Consider the following 16,786-nt stretch of genomic DNA (forward strand, 5'->3'; position numbering starts at 1 on the left):
ATTGATATTGCAAAGTTATTTATTTTAGAAAATTAGGTTGCAATCAAAATTAATTATCATATTTTTTTGGTTGAAAAAATAGGTTTTACTAGCGAATGGTTGTTGGAGCCTTAGTCGCCACTAAAAATCACTAATAACCTTTAGTGACAATATTTTGGGATTTTGTGGCAACTTTGTCGCCACTAAAGGTCAAATTCTTTTGTAGAGTATCTTAGTTGGCAATGCTTAGGTGGAGGGATTAGTCCCATGTGGCTTGCCACATCACTAATAATTTGGGGTGGTTAACTCTTGAGGGCATTTGTGGTCTCCTAGGATAACGGCGGGGGTATTTTTGATCCCAAAATGTAATGGAGAATATAAGTGGTCTATTTCACATAGTTTAGGGGCAATTTTGACCCTTTTCCGTTGTACATATCAATAAAAGTAGTGCAAACAACATACTCATAGGAGCTTTCTTCACCAACTTCTTTTTCTTTTTTCCTTTTTCCTTCATCTACTTTTTCTTCCTGCAATAAATTATGTGGACACTACAAAAAATGGAAGAAAAAAAGAAGAGATATATGTGGAAAATTAAATACTCCTTACTTTAATTTAGCTATGGTTAAAATTGAGGGGATAGTGAATACCATTATTAAGTTTGAATACTAATTAATATTCTACCAACTTAGTCTTGTTATTTTTTGAATACTTGGGTTTAATTTGATCATTGAGAATCGAAGATTGCCATATTAGAAGATTAGATATCAAATTAGAATATGTTGATGAGATTTTCATACATGAAGTTATCACGATCTATCAAAATTTGACCAAATCCCGATAATTCCTTATATGATTAGTTATTAAATTTTGGCTCTCCACAAATATTTGATTGTATCAACTGTTATTTATAAAAAAAAAAACTATTTTTACCTGTCAATAAAATATTTTAGCGTTCTCCTAGGATTTTGATGCCGAATTCTCCACCAAATCAACACCACCATTTACTCTACTTCCACCTTTAATAAGTGAAACAACATCGAAAGTTTATTGAAATTACTGAATTTGGAAGAAGACTTTGAAATCCATAATTGTTGAGTTTGAAGCTCTCAAAATGTAAAAGTCAAAATCTGAAAAGTATTGCAATTCGAAGTCAATGTTTCTAAAATACATCTATATGAAACTTAAATTAAATTTTAGGCTCACTTGGGGTTGATTTGGAGAGTTTTTTGTCTAATTTTTTATCTAGTTATCCGAAGAAGTCAAGAAGAAGCACACATCAGGTTGTATATTATTATGTATAAATGTGTAATATACACAATAAATATACACATGTTGCAATATTGATACTTCCCTGTTCAATAATAGTTGTCCACTATACTATTTTGGATGTCCAATATACTTGTCAACTTTATGAAATCAATTGATGATTTTACACTTTAGTTTCTAATTTACCTTTATCATTAATTATTAGTCATTTCTCTATTATATTTTTCAAGACATTATATTTATTATATTCCAAAAGTGATACAATAAAATTACTCTTTTATTTATAGTTTCTTAAGAAGTTTGTTAAGTCAATAGTGGACAAGTATTGTTGGACAGAGAATACTTTCCTAATGCAATTTCAATTATGAATTTTAACTTCAAATCAATTTAATTTAACCTTAATACTCCTTGAATTTTATATATAAAATCTTCAATGAACCTACTAAAAAAACAATCACTTAAATATTTTAGCTTTTGAATTGGAGTTTTAAATAAAACTTCAATGGTATTTTAAAAAAAATTCTTTAACTAATCATCAAATCACAGTTAGACATGAATTTTATAAAAAAATCTAGATATATGTGGTATCAAATAGTGAATTTAATGATTTTTTTCGTTTTAATATGAGGAAGTTGAGTGCTATTTTTAATGGATTTCTTACGTAAATATACAAACAACAAAAAAAATCAACAAAAAAAATTATATATATACTCGACATACCGTACACGTAAATCGTTTTGAGTGAATAATAAATTAAAAGACTTGAAACATTGAGAGGAACTCATATCTAGAATTGAGACAGTTTATAAGAGATTTGAGTTGGTCAATAAAAATAACATCGACTCGTTGAGGAAAATAAGTTGTTGTAATGTATAAACATTGTATATGAAAGTATATACATCTATGATACATAGTTATACATCAAATATGCATGTTATACATGCGACTACTTTGGTTGAATTTTTTTTGTCACCTGTACAATTATGTATAAAGCCCAATGTCAAATGACTCTATATGTGTGAGATATATATATAACTATATATCAAAAGTGTATATACATACGTTAGTCTAAGAATCCGTTTGACTTAACTTAAAAAAATAGTTTTAAAAAAAATCAAACTTAAATAACTTATAAGTTAAAAGTTAGTATTTTAATTTATTTTAAACTTTGCCAAACATTTTTAAAAACTAAAAATAACTAGAAAGTAGATTTGACTAATTTTTAAGCTAGTCTAAACTCTAATTAACATCTCCTAATATTGAAAATACAGTATTTAAAAATAGTCAAATTGTTATTTATGTCTGAAGGGGTTAAATTTGACTCACTTCATAACACAACTATTTTTTCACAATTGCAATTAATTCTATTTCTTCTTGTTTCAATGTGAAGTTTCTGGAACATAAACTCAAAGCAAAACACCCAAAACCGATTTTCTTCCTCTAAGGTCGAAGAAGCCCTAGCTTCTGAGAGGAATTTTATCTATGGAGAAACCACCGTCAAGCTCCCGAGAGTTACAGTGTGTTGGAAGACTCGAAATTGCACGCCCTAAACCAGTCGGTTTTCTCTGTGGTACAATTCCTGTTTCAACTGATAAAGCATTCCATGATTTCAAGACTTCCGAACTTGTTCCCTCAGCCGAAAGGTACGCATTTCCGTATGTTTTAGCTGCAAAATGTATTTATTTGGGTGAAATTTGTCATTTAAGTCGTGCTCTCCCTTTCTGTTTTATGCCATGGTATCTGATTCGACACCAATTATTCACTTATATTAGCGATGGTGTTAGGGGGGATTAAGTAATAGTTGAAAAATTAGTCTGATAGGCGCTCAAGGGTGTTGTTGTCTAGTGATCAATGTAGTAGGTTTGAGAATTGTGAGGTCTCAGGTTCAAATGTTAATGAGGAACTGAGGATTAAGTATTAGTTGAAAAATTAGTTTGACAGGCGATCAAGGGTGTGGTAAAGTGATCAATGAAGTAGGTTGAGAATTATGAGGTTTCAGTTTCAAATACTAACAGAGCGTAGAGAGCATCTGAAGGGTTACTTCACCTTTGGTGATCACACATGATCAGGGCAATCAGTAGCTACAATTGATGGAATTTTGATTGAAACTATTCATAAAAAAGGCCGCATAAAGCCCTACCTGCCTGTTCTATATAGCCGCATAACCATAACAAGTTTTCTTTAATGCCATACCAAACCAAGACCTTTCCTAAAAGGAAAGAAAGAACCTGTGACTCCCCTTTTTGAATACCCCCCTCACTAACCCCGGAGTACAAAAACATTAGGTGACTCTAAGCCTTAGTGGATAGGGTTACTCTGTCCTGTGTTGGTGGGAGATAGACATGCAATTAGTTGAGTAACTTAGTATGATAGAGAGAGTACTTGATAGTTTAGTGAGTTTGAATTGTTAAAATTTGTGAAAAGTTTTTAAAGAAATGAATGGTAAAAATTTGGAAACCTTCTAAAATAGTATAAAAAAGGTGAATTGAATCAGAAAGAGTAAAGCACAAGGGGTAGCTTATTTCTAGGTGTTTTTGGTTTTGGAGGTGTTGGAGAAGTTAAAAAGTGCTTTTAAGCACTCAACTTTAGGCCAAAAAAGTTCTAAAATAAGCCTAAAACCATAAGTAGGATATCCCCTACTTATGACTTTTAACTCTAAGTTACTTTTTAATAAGCTTGTCCGAACGGGCACTAAGGATTGATCTATTTTTAACCTTCTTATTATCTCTGAACTAAGGATTGATCTATTTAGCATTGTATACCTAGGAGGAGAATAGAGTAACCTTCTAACTTAGGGGGACCTTTTGTGTTAGAACTCTTTAAAATGCGTTGTCAAATTGTTATATTTCTTTAAAAAGTCTTAAGCGTACTCAAAGTGTTCCCTGATTAGTATGGGCGTATCGTCTACGGCTCTACGCAGCCCTCTATTTTATTTATTCAAAGGGGTTTGCTGCAACGAGGTGGGTTTAACGTCTTGAACCCATGATCGACAAGTTATAAAAGAGCAACTCTACTGTTGCACCAGTGTCTGTTGTATTGCATTTATTATGTACCATCAGTTCTGTTAGAGAGACTCACAATGTTGAAGCAATTTTCTCATATTGAACTTAAGACATATTGCTAATGTTGTGAATGATAGTGATTAGATATCTTAAACTTCAAGTCTTTGTAGAAGTAGACACTTGTCTTTTGTGCATGTGATGAATTAGGTGTTATTTGAATTTTGAGTCCAAGTATTCTCTTTGTCAGAGGGAGGGTGTTTGGATTATCTTGAATTGTTCTATTCAGTTCTTTTTTGATAATAATTTTAGGGTTAGAGCTCCGAGGTATCGGATGATTCCTATCGAGACTGATCTCAACACTTTGCCACTGCTTTCGAGTATTCCAGATAAGGTACTCCCATTAGTGGCTACCCAATCAAGGACGAGTGCAGGTAGTGACTGTTAGTTCTGTTATCTCATTTAAATGTTACATTTTTTAGCTTGTGTTGTACTTGTACTGCTTTATTAACTGTCAATATGCTTCGCACCGTTAATAAATTACATTCGTAGGACTGATCAGATTACTTGACCTGGCTTCACATAACTTTTGTGGACTTCACGAACAGAAGAGTAGTTCTAGTTCTGCAACAAGTTGCAAGTCCTAGAATCAGTCACTCAAATGTTATCTTTTTGAACTGTTCGCTCGGTGAAGTTTTGGGGTTAAGAACGTCATATACTGAGATTAAGAATATGTATTTGAAAAGAAAATCATGAATGCTGAGGACAATTCAATAAAATATTTACATCACTCTGCATACGGTATCAATCAGGAACCTTTTGATCTCCAGATTATGTTCAACTTCAACCGTTAATGAACGTGCTAAATTGCAGTACTCCCATCTTTCCTTTCTTGTGCTGCAGCTTTAACTTCTTAGCTTAACACATTGTTGCGTTGCTTGAGAAGCAAGAAAAATAATTTTGATAATAAGGACCAAAAAGAAGTAGGATGGACTGGATGACAGGAGTACCTCATCATTCTGAGTAGACGGTTTTCTATTATGAAAGGAGAGGAACTTCTTATTAAGTGGTAGAGAGCCGGAAAGAAGGTGGTGATTGATTGCTTTGTTAACCCATTTTCAGAGGCTGGAGTGCATTTTAAACTACTGTGACACAGAAGGTACCTTAGAATTTGCTTTTGCCTTGCTGGATTAACTATGCCTATTTAGAATCATTGTTTTAAACACACTAAAATGGCTAGTACCTTCTTACATCCTTACTTGAACATGGTCTGTTCTATAGGCTTGTAGCACTGTATCCTTGAGTTTAAGGAGATGGGAAACCATGTCCGGTGGATGAACCATGACCAAGTGACCAGAGCGTGATTAACAGCCCTTATGGTCGCTTGGTTGGGTTTTGGAGCCATAAAGGATTGTTCTCAACCCTGCTCTTACATGGCTGGGATGGTCTCTTGGAGAGTGGACAGACTTCCAAACTTTTTCGAAAAAAAGAGAGGTTTGTACTGTGTTTAGCCAAATACGAACAGATTTGGACCAAAATGCCAAAGCTACTTAAGCATGTTCCCCTTTGCTTAGACAGAACTAAACATGATATATACTATAAGGGAACTCATTTTTATATTTGGTGGTAATAGTAATACTTGGGAAGGATACATATTACAATTAGGATAAAATTGGGGATTCAGAGCAAGTTTTGGGTTGTTTTTGTGTATTTGTGTTGATGGAGCAAAAGCGTGTAAGATCCCTTAATATATTGAGGTTATCAATGACCATGACACGAAGAAACCGAAGTACTTAAAGCTGGGGAATAACATATTAAGTCTTGTGAAAGAAGTGGAAAGTCAAGCTTAATCCTTTTTGGCACTTGAGGAGGTGGTTTTTTTATTTAATAAGTTTTGTAGGTTATAGGTAGCATCTGTATGCAGATAGCGGGAGTTTGGCCATGTAAGTTGTTAGAGTGGGTAAAAGTCCCAGGTGGTGCAGAACAGTTCCAACCTGCATATGGTGCATATGGTGGATTATCTGGAAGGAGAGAAATCAGAGGATCTTTCAAGGGAAAGAATGCTCTGTACAGAATATTAAATGGAAAGTTATTACTACTTTAGGCTTTTGGTGTGAAGAACAGAAAATAGAAGAAGAAATCCAGTTAGTGGATTTTATAGGTTCCTCGTAACTATCCATGACTTCTTTTGTAAATTTTGGAGGTGGCCAACATAACCTTTAATGCTGAGGAATACAACTTTTACCAATTTCAAAAATAGGAAGTCCCAGATTGGTTGGGAAATGGACTGGTGGTCTGATTATATGGACTTGGACAATCCTCTTCTCATGAGCTAGTTGTTGGGGTTGAGTTAGGTCCAGGTGCTATATCTTTACATAGGCCAATTTAAGAACTTAGATAAAAAAGTGATCTAGATTCCTATTTCGAAGAATTTAGAGACAATTATTAGTGGCCGTTTGACCATGTTTCATTGTGAAATTTTTAAGAAAATAGTTTTTGTTTTCAAAGTGAAATAATATTTGAAGGGGTTTGGCCATGAGTACAAATTGGAGTTGTTTTTGACTTTTTATGCGTAATTTGTAGCAAAAAAGTGAAAAAAGTTTTTCAAATTCTTAAAAATTCTAGAGTTCCGGAATTTTATGGCCAAACTTTAAAAAGGGAGAGTTTTCATGGCCGAACTCTTAATAGTATAGGACTAATGATCTTATTTAATTTATGAATAAGAACCAACGATATAAAGTTAAAGAAACTCTGGGAAAAAAGGGAAAGTTTTTATGGCCAAACTCCTAATAGTGTTGGACTAATGACCTAATTTAATTTATGAATAAGAATCAATGATATCAAGTTAAAGAATCGATCTTACCTTTTAGAAGAATTGTTCTTATATGGCTGCAAGATAAATCCCTAGTAGCCAACATGCAAAGGTGTAAAGAAGAGTAACTCTCAGATAATAATAATGCTGTTCAAAATAAAAGAACTAAGTCTTTTTCTCTGCCATGAGAGGGCCCTCTGTCCCCCTTTCTTTACATACTAGCCATGGAGGGTCTTAGCAGGATGATAGCCAAGGCTAAACAACTCAACTGGCTGGAGGGTTTTGGTATTGTCAATAGGACTAATCCCTCAGCCTCTGTTTCTCACTTCTTAGTTGCTGATGACACTCTCATCTTCTGTGGTGCTAAGAGGTCCCAGGTCCAACACTTAAAACATTACTTTGATGTTCTTTGAGGCACTATCTCGGTTTCACATTGGCATGTTTAAAAGTTTCATTTATCCTCTTAGTTTGGTTCCTGAATTGGATGAGCTGGCTGAGATTATGTGTTGCACTATGGGTTGTTTTTCAACAACTTATCTGGGACTTCCTTTGGGTGCTAGGTATCAATCAACTGAGATATCGAGTGGGATTGTTGAGAAACTGGAGAAGAGATTAGCTTCCTGGCAACAATAATATCTTTTTTTGGTGTCAGAATAACACTGATTAGCAGTGCTGTGGATAGCATCCCTACTTATTTTGTGTCTGTAATTCCTATCCAATCAAAGGTCCTTCTGCAGCTCGACAAACTTGGGCATTCTTTCCTATGGGAGGGAAACAACAAGGACCATAAATTTCACATGGTGAAATGGAACAAGGTTATTCTTCCCAAATCTGTTTGGGGGTTAGGGGTGAAAGACCTGGTTCTGCACAACAAAAAGCATGCTCCTGAAATGGCACCAGAGATACAATCAAGAAGGAATGAGCCTTAGGAAGGTGGTGATTCAAGCCAATTATGGCAAAGATTGTCATTGGGTCTCCAACATGAGCAGACTTCCTCTTGATTGTGGATCTGGAAGGAAATCAGGAACGCGTGGCCCGAATTCTCAATGAATTCATCTTTGCAGATGGGTGATGGGAATCATATTCTTTTTTGGGAAGATGTATGGTTAGGCCAATTGAATTTGAAGGAAGCTTACCTTACGATTTTCTCCATTGCTTCCAATCGTGACTACTGTTTTCCAGAACTGAGAGGGAAATACTTGGTGTCCAAGCTTGAGAAGAAATTTGAATGATTGGGAGTTTCAAGAATTTTCAGGCCTCCTAGGCATTTTACCTAAGTTGCACAGACTCTTCACCTTCGATGCTGCACCCATGTTGGATTCTCCAAAAATACACTACTTCTGGAGAATCTGACAAGCACCCGTTGACATTTTTGAAGAGTCCAAGCAACATAGCATTTTACAACATATTGCGATCAATCCTCAGCAGAAGGACATGCTCAGATGGGCCTTTCTCCAAACTTTCAACCCATCATTTACTCCACCACACGTCTCGTCAATCAATACTATGATATATGTGTATAACATACACCACAATACTCCGTTTGAATATGTTGTGTCAATTCATCCATCACTAGACAAAATAGGAACGAGCTAAGGGCTGGTCCTTGGTGCAACTCCATCACAATCGATAAGTGTTCAGAGTCACCTTCCATTGTCATAACCCGGGTCTTGGCTCCATCATACATGTTCTTAATAGCCCTAATGTATGCCGTACACCTTTAGACTCTAAACATCTTAGGCACTTTATCATATGCCTTTTCAAGGTCAATGAGCACTATGTTCGAGCCTCTCTTTGTCATTATATTACTCCAACATTCTCCGCACAAGATGGATGACTTCTGTAGTCGATTGCCTCGACATGAATCCAAATTGGTTCTTGGAGATAGACACACCCCTCCTCATCCTCATGTCGACCACCCTCTCCCAGACTTTCATAGTGTGGCTTAGTTGCTTTATACCCCTATAGTTATTTTAGTTCTGAATAGTACCCTTTTTCTTGTACAAAGGAATCGTTGTACTCCATCTCCATTCCTCTGGCATTTTAGCCTGCCTCGCTTGCGTTCTTCCAAAAGTTCACCGGGATCTTGTCTGGCCAGGTCGCTTTTCCCCTCTTCATCTTTTGAATAACCCCCTTTAACCTCTGCAGCCTTAATGCACCTACAATACCCAAAATCTCTGCGAAAACTCCCCCAACAAGATATCCCTGTCTCCTTCTTCGATCAGGAGCTTATGGAAATATGTCTGCGTGTAGATGATGGAAGTAGTTCAAAATATTGAAGCGTAGCTGCTCAATAGCAATTTTTTTTTTGTTTGCACTCAGGAAAAGTCACATTTGTTTTTGATGAACAAATACAAGTGCCGCATTGACTTTTTTTTACGCAAGTAGTTTGCATTTTTTATGATTTCATTTATTTCCTGGTTTTACAGGATGGAGTATCTAATGGATGTCGATCCTACAACTTATGGTGTTTTTTTTTTCCTACTGTCATTTGATTGTGTATGTATAAGTTTTAAACATGTCTTCATTGTTGTATGTGAGAGGGGTAATATATTCTGCTTGACGTTGCAGATTTATTATGGGAAAGTGGCACACACACCTCAAATCTTGCAAGGAAAGGTGAAGCTCTTGCTGTATCAGGTCTGGTGGAGTATGGAGAGGAGATCGATGTCATTGCCCCAACTGATATTCTGAAGCAAATTTTTAAGATTCCATACTCCAAGGCTCGATTATCAATTGCAGTACATCGTGTTGGCAAGACACTAGTTTTAAATACAGGGTAATATGCTCTACAGTACTGGAATGCAAGACTCTTTCTGAATTTCAATCCAGTTGTCACTCTGTTAGTCAAAGTTTTGAGAATTAATTCTTCCTTTATGGCTCTATCCCAGATGTATTCTGATATTTTTCTTTTTGAGGTTCACTTTCATGATATTTGGAGTGAAACTAGACATGCAAGAATTATCATCATGAGAAGTACTATAAGTTTCTATTTTCCCATTTGAAAAACTCTTAGAAATATGCTCCCTCCGTTCCCTTTTCTGGTCCCTTAGATATGTTTTGTTTGAAAACTAAGAATAGATTTTCTTTTTTACTTGTCCATTTTAGCAAATCAAGAGAGATTTATCATTTTCTTCCAATATGTACCCTTATTATCAAGTATCCACACTTCCCAAATTTATTGGAGTTGCAACTTAAATAACTATTAACAAGGGTAACTTAGTAAAACAAACTCTTGATAAATGATTTCTTTAGGGGCTTGCCTAGTCAACAGGGGACTAGCTAAAGGGAACGGAGGAAGAATTTCTTAATCTCAATATTTATTGTTGATATTAGACAATAGAAATATCTAGTTTTCTCCTATCTAAATCCTGTGTATCTTGCTTTATGAGACATGGTCTTAAATTACATGGACAGTAAAGAGTATTTATGCACTCATTGCTAGACGAATCTTGGGCTGAGGAAAAGGAAGCCCTATGGACAAAGCATTCTGTTCCTATAGGAGTATACTTGATTAAGGATGTGGTATTGAAAGTAATTCATTAGTTAACTATTTGAGTTTGCATAAATAGTTAATTTATTAAGGTTTCAAATGACAGGGATTCTTTTTTTTAGTTTTTAGATGTTTTGGTTGATCTTTTTGATTGTGTATATTCCTTCCATTTCAAGTTGAATGTTCACTGTACTGTTATATTCTTGCGCAACTAATGTGTACTTTCCAAAAATGCTAACTGTTAAATCATAGCATCGTCTGGCTACCACATTTGCTCATTCTAATTCAACAATATTGTTCTTCTAAAACCAAAGTGGATATATGGTCTACATGTTCTCTCAACAAAGACACAGTTCGTGTCAACTCTAAAGACGATACTAATGCACTTCATTGGAATCGGAGTGAGCAATATCCGAGAATATGGATGGAAACAGATTGGGAAGAGATGGAGGCTATGTGAAATAAATAATGGATAAAGGCCACAAGTAAAATGCTTTCGTATTCATAAGAAAACTTTAAAAAGATAAGTTACCATTTTCAAAAAAAAGAAGAAGAAGAAAACTTTTAAAAAGGTATATGAATTTTGTAAGGTCCTTAACAAGTTAATTTTTGTTTAGGATAGACTAAGCCTTCTTTTTAAAGAACTGTTTAAGTAACTCGCCCCCAAGGCCTAGCTCGAGTGGCAAAAGGTGGAGGATTTGTGACTTAGGTCGCAGGTTCAAGCCCCCACACCATGCAAAGCGAAGCCCGGTATTTAAGTGGAGAAGGGTAGAGGGGCGGGCCCATCATCCACCGAGTTTAGAAGGCTGTGATTGGTCCAAAGGGCGAGTCACAGACGGATTTCCCGGTTATCAAAAAAAAAAAAGAACTGTTTAAGTAACTCGCCCCCAAGGCCTAGCTCGAGTGGCAAAAGGTGGAGGATTTGTGACTTAGGTCGCAGGTTCAAGCCCCCACACCATGCAAAGCGAAGCCCGGTATTTAAGTGGAGAAGGGTAGAGGGGCGGGCCCATCATCCGCCGAGTTTAGAAGGCTGTGATTGGTCCAAAGGGCGAGTCACAGACGGATTTCTCGGTTATCAAAAAAAAAAAAAGAACTGTTTAAGTAACTTTGTATGGAGGGTGAATGTTTTTCTTGATTTTGATGTACAATTTGAAACTTATTACCTCTAGTTATAGAAACTTTTTGTGGTTTTACAAGAATATAATTTACGAAAGATTCAACTGCAATGCCAAATGCAGGCCTGATATTGAAGAGGGGGAGAAATTGATCAGAAGAAATAATAACCCACCAAAATGTGCAGATCAGTCTTTGTTTCTAAATTTCGCTATGCATTCAGTTCGCATGGAGGCATGTGATTGTCCTCCAACCCATACACCACCGAAGGAGTGGCAATGTGAATCAAGAGAAATTTCACCTGAATCTTCTGATCACCCAATACAGGGTAGCACTTCCTATGAGCAAAGTGGAACTTCTAATCAGGAAGAGCAATCTAACCAGCAGTGCACTTATAACGAACTCAAACAGGCTGACTGTTTTTGGGGAAAAAAGAAGAATAGGAAAAATAAGGATCAAGGTGCTGGAAAGGTCTCACAAGTAAAAGAAAAGTCGAGGTACTCGGTGCAAGAGTCCGAAAAGTTTAGAAGACCTAGTAATGATGGATTCCTAAGGGTCCTATTTTGGCAGTTTCACAATTTCCGTATGCTTCTAGGAAGTGATTTACTCATCTTCAGCAATGAAAAGTATGTTGCAGTTAGCTTGCACTTGTGGGATGTTTCACGACAGGTAAACCTTAACCAACTTCCTCACTCTTATATCCTTGCCAACATGTGTAACTGCCATCTGTGAATTTTGACAGGTCACACCTTTAACATGGCTAGAGGCATGGCTTGATAATGTCATGGCTAGTGTACCTGAGTTGGCTATATGTTATCATCAAGATGGTGTTGTTCAGGGCTATGAACTCCTTAAAACAGATGATATATTTCTCCTAAAGGGCATATCTGAGGATGGTACTCCTGCTTTTCATCCAAGTGTTGTACAACAAAATGGGCTTTCAGTATTGAGATTCCTTGAAGAAAACTGCAAGCAAGATCCTGGTGCATATTGGGTATTTGCTACTTATTTGTTATGCACTGTATTTTTGTCTCTTGTTGCATTGTTCCTTGCATCTTTAATTGACATTACCTTTATTTCTGTAGCTATACAAAAGTGCGGGAGAAGATGCTATCCAACTCTTTGATCTATCTGTCATACCTCAAAACCGACCTGCCGATGACACTGATGATAATTCTTGCTCTGTGCCATCTCTAATAAATAGAGGGAGAAGCGATCCCTTACTTTCACTGGGGACGATATTGTACCGGATTGCTCACAGACTTTCACTTTCAATGGTCTGTAGTTTTACTATTTTAATTATCGATTTCCTCTAATTAGTTGTTGCTAATACTGCAACTTTTGATCTGCAGTCTCCTGAAAACAAGTCTAGATGTGCGAGTTTCTTCAGAAAATGTCTTGATTTTTTGGATGCGCCTGATCACCTGGTATGATGTCTCATAATATTAACAAAATATGTTTAGTTTCTTCTCATTATTTCCTTGCTTAAACAAGAAATGGTCAAAAGCTGGTGTTGATTAGAGTTTTAACTTTATCAGTCCTTAGCGAAAAACCTCTTATTGTTTGATTTACCTTTCTGTTTTCCATCTTTGCGATGTAGTCTGAAGATAATGCCCTGCCATGCTGACTTAAATCTATATCATATTAAAAGCAGGAAGCACCTTAGCGAGATATCATTCGTCTTCTATATCCTTTAAAATTTATTTCACATCGGATAAAATAACTATTTGATTTTTTTTTGAAACTGGTAACATTTTATCCCTTTGCATTAAGGGATATGTTGGCAACTTCTAAATACTGACTACAAAGTGGATAGAGCCGTCAAAAGGGGCTTAAGCCCATGGGGCCGGCCCAACCTAACCCATTATTGGGGTAGGGTTGGGATATGATTTTTCAAGCCCATTTAAAACTAGGGCTTTTAAGTCCAACCCATATAAGCCCTTGGCCCTTGAGCCTTGATCGGGGCCGGCCCATGGGCCAAAACTATTTATTTAAGGGTAACTTACAACATCTCACTAGTATATGAGCTAATTACTTAGATGCACGCTATGTTGTAGTATTATGAATCTTACTAGATTTTGGTACGTCCAGATACATGTATCTCGGGATACATGGACTCAAAATTAGGTTAATTTGTTCTAGATAACTTTATCCAAGTGGATTTGTCTGTATCTCGGATACATAGACAAATCCCGTGCCCTCGCCTCCCTCTCATCTCGCTTGCCACTCTCTTATCTCACTCTCATATCTAGGATGCATCACACCAAATGCATATATCTCGCTTATCCAGTATCTTAAATACATGCTAATTACACTAGATTTCTTGCTAATGTTATTGAAACAACACCATTATTTGCTATATTTGATTTGAAAATCTTCTCATTTTCTTGATGTTATAGAATTTTAAGTTTGAAAAGAAAAAAAGAAGGGGTAGCCCTCCCCAGCCCTTGGCCCTTCTAGGGTTGGGTTGGGTTGATCATTTTCAGGCCCTTCCAAATGAAGCCGTCCCGCCTTAGCCCTTTAAATTCCTTGGCCCGCGAGGCTTGGGTTGGGTGGGGCTGGGGCCGACCCTTTTTGACAACTCTAAAAGTAGAGTTAATTACAAAAGTACTAAGGGATATTTGAAGCTGATAGGGAGTGCACCTAGAGTACTAACTGCCGAGCTAGTTTGGACTAAAATTTCTTTACCAAAACATAGATTTGTACTCCGCAAGTATTGGAGTAGATTCAGGGAGGAGGCTATGACTGCAATATATGGAGCCACAATCTATTATATTTGGACAACAAAGAATCAAAAGATACTAAAAAATCAAACTATACAAAATGAATTTATACTACAGCAGATACATGGTTTAATTATACTGGAAGTATAGGAACTCTAAAAGGGGTAGGAAAGCTGTTTACCTTATAGACTCTATTTGTAACTAGACTTCTTGAGGCTCACTAGATCTTGGTAATCTTCCTTGAAGGGGGCTGAGACTATCAGTGCTCCTTAGTGTATTGCTTTACTGTGTTGGTATGGTAATTTCATTGTTTATTGCCCAAAAAAAATTAAAGAACTCTAAGCTTAGAGTGATGATAAAGATAAGTTAGTGAGAAAACCTTGGGATGTCGAAATTAGGTCAAAGGAACACAAACCCTATGAGAAGGGCTTTATTGATAGAGAAGGCTAATTATTCTGAGGATTATGAAATAGGAGTAATAAATTTAAAGTTGACTTCAAACTCTCAATATTTCTTCTAACCAATTATTTTGAGGACTGTGAAATAGGAGTAACAAAATTTAAAGTTGACTTCAAATTCTTAATATTTGTTCTATCAAAATTTAAAATATTAAAAGATGTGATTACAAGCTAAGTTTGTCTAACATAGGATGTAATCTAATTCAGGTACTAACTAAAAATTCAAATAAAGATATTCACAAAACAAAAATTTGTGTTGAATTTAATTTCCTAAATATTTAGACTTCTTACCTAGCTCAAATAATAAGGAAGAATATAATAAACAAAATTTTAGTTGATTTCAAAGTTCTAAATATTATAATTAAATAACTATTTCAAGGAAAATAATTAAATGACTAGTCCTTAGCAAATTATATCTTAACTAAAATAAATAAAGATCTTGTCCACCAAAATGCTCTTAGGTTCTTTTCCAAGATAACTAACTGGGGCCTCTTCTGGGCGTTACTAACCTCATCTCCGGTGGACATTCTGCTTCGAAGCTCTACTCAAATCTTAAGCTTTTATTAATTTCCGTTCATGGGTAACAAGATTTATTCATCTGGGGAAAAATAGATATCACTCGTTCCACATCTTAGGAGAAGACTTGGTATAAATAGTTGGAAAGCACTAAACATCACACGAGAAGACTAGTTTTGAGTAAAGGAGTACTGCTATCAATATTAATGACTTTTTGTTCGGGAGCATCTCTATTAATGAAGCCTTTAATTGTTATCACCTACTAGCTCCATCCTTCATTAAATGCGTTCTCAGCAGGATAATTATTGCACGTTCTGGCCATTGACCAAATTGATTTAACCAGACTTCCTGTATTGATTAACTTTTTGAGATAGGAAAAAAAATTGTCGAGAAATCCTACAGCGCCCGGACTTGAAAGTTTTTCCTCTGTTGTTTTCCGACACATTCTTATGCCTCTTGTAGATCCATAGCAGTACTCCTTTGCTCAAAACTAGTCTTCTCATGTGATGTTTAGTGCTTTCCACCTATTTATACCAAGTCTTCTCCGAAGATGTGGAACGAGTGATATCTGTTTTTCCCCAGATGAATAAATCCTGTTATCCATGAAAGGAAACTAATAAAGCTTAAGATTTGAGTAGAGTTTCGAAGCAGAATGTCCACCGGAGATGAGGTTAGTAACGCCCAGAAGAGACCTCAGTTAGTTATCTTGGAAAAGAACCTAAGAGCATTTTGGTGGACAAGATCTTTATTTATTTTAGTTGATATAATTTGCTAAGGACTAGTCATTTAATTATTTTCCTTGAAATAGTCATTTAATTATGATGTTTAGAACTTTGAAATCAACTTACGTTTTGTTTATTATATACTTCCTTATTTGACTAGGTAAGAAGTCCAAATATTTAGGAAATTAAATTCAACACAAATTTTTGTTTTGTGAATATTTTTATTTGAAATTTTAATTAGTACCTTGATTAAATTACATCCTATGTTAGACAAACTTAACTTGTAATCACATCTGTTAATATTTTAAATTTTGATAAAACAAATATTAAGAGTTAGAAGTCAACTTTAAATTTGTTACTCCTATTTCACAATCCTCAGATTAATTGGCCAGATCAAATATTAAGAGTTTGAAATTAACTTTAAATTTATTACTCCTATATCACAATCCTCAGAATAATTGGCCTCCTCTATCAATAAAGCCCTTCTCACAGGATTTGTGTTCCTTTGAGCTAATTTCGGCATCCCAAAGTTCTCACTAACTCATCTTTATCATCATTCTGAACTTGGAGTTCTTTACAAAAAAAAATTTGGGCAATAAACAGTGAGATTTTTTTTTTATGACAAGGGAAACCCGCGCCCGCTACCCTTTGTGTGCGCACAGGGTAAAACCCCCACTCTTATGCAATAGCTCGCAAACCACATAG

At 35.7% G+C, this 16,786-nt stretch overlaps 1 protein-coding gene across 2 annotated transcripts in view; it reads left to right on the plus strand.

Annotated features, from left to right (window-relative positions):
- Positions 1-2,591: 2,591 nt before the first annotated feature.
- Positions 2,592-16,786, plus strand: part of LOC102594247 (uncharacterized) — a 35,755-nt gene continuing 21,560 nt past the window's right edge. For both annotated transcript variants that reach the window (XM_015311410.1, XM_006353562.2), the window contains exons 1-7: positions 2,592-2,888; positions 4,557-4,678; positions 9,628-9,835; positions 11,788-12,331; positions 12,405-12,656; positions 12,748-12,939; positions 13,015-13,089. In XM_015311410.1, the coding sequence (XP_015166896.1) occupies positions 2,728-2,888; positions 4,557-4,678; positions 9,628-9,835; positions 11,788-12,331; positions 12,405-12,656; positions 12,748-12,939; positions 13,015-13,089 (1,554 nt within the window). In that variant the 5' untranslated portion in view covers positions 2,592-2,727. The remainder of the gene's footprint in view (positions 2,889-4,556; positions 4,679-9,627; positions 9,836-11,787; positions 12,332-12,404; positions 12,657-12,747; positions 12,940-13,014; positions 13,090-16,786) is intronic.

Source organism: Solanum tuberosum, unplaced genomic scaffold (assembly GCF_000226075.1).
Source record: "Solanum tuberosum cultivar DM 1-3 516 R44 unplaced genomic scaffold, SolTub_3.0 scf00158, whole genome shotgun sequence".
Taxonomy (NCBI): domain Eukaryota; kingdom Viridiplantae; phylum Streptophyta; class Magnoliopsida; order Solanales; family Solanaceae; genus Solanum; species Solanum tuberosum.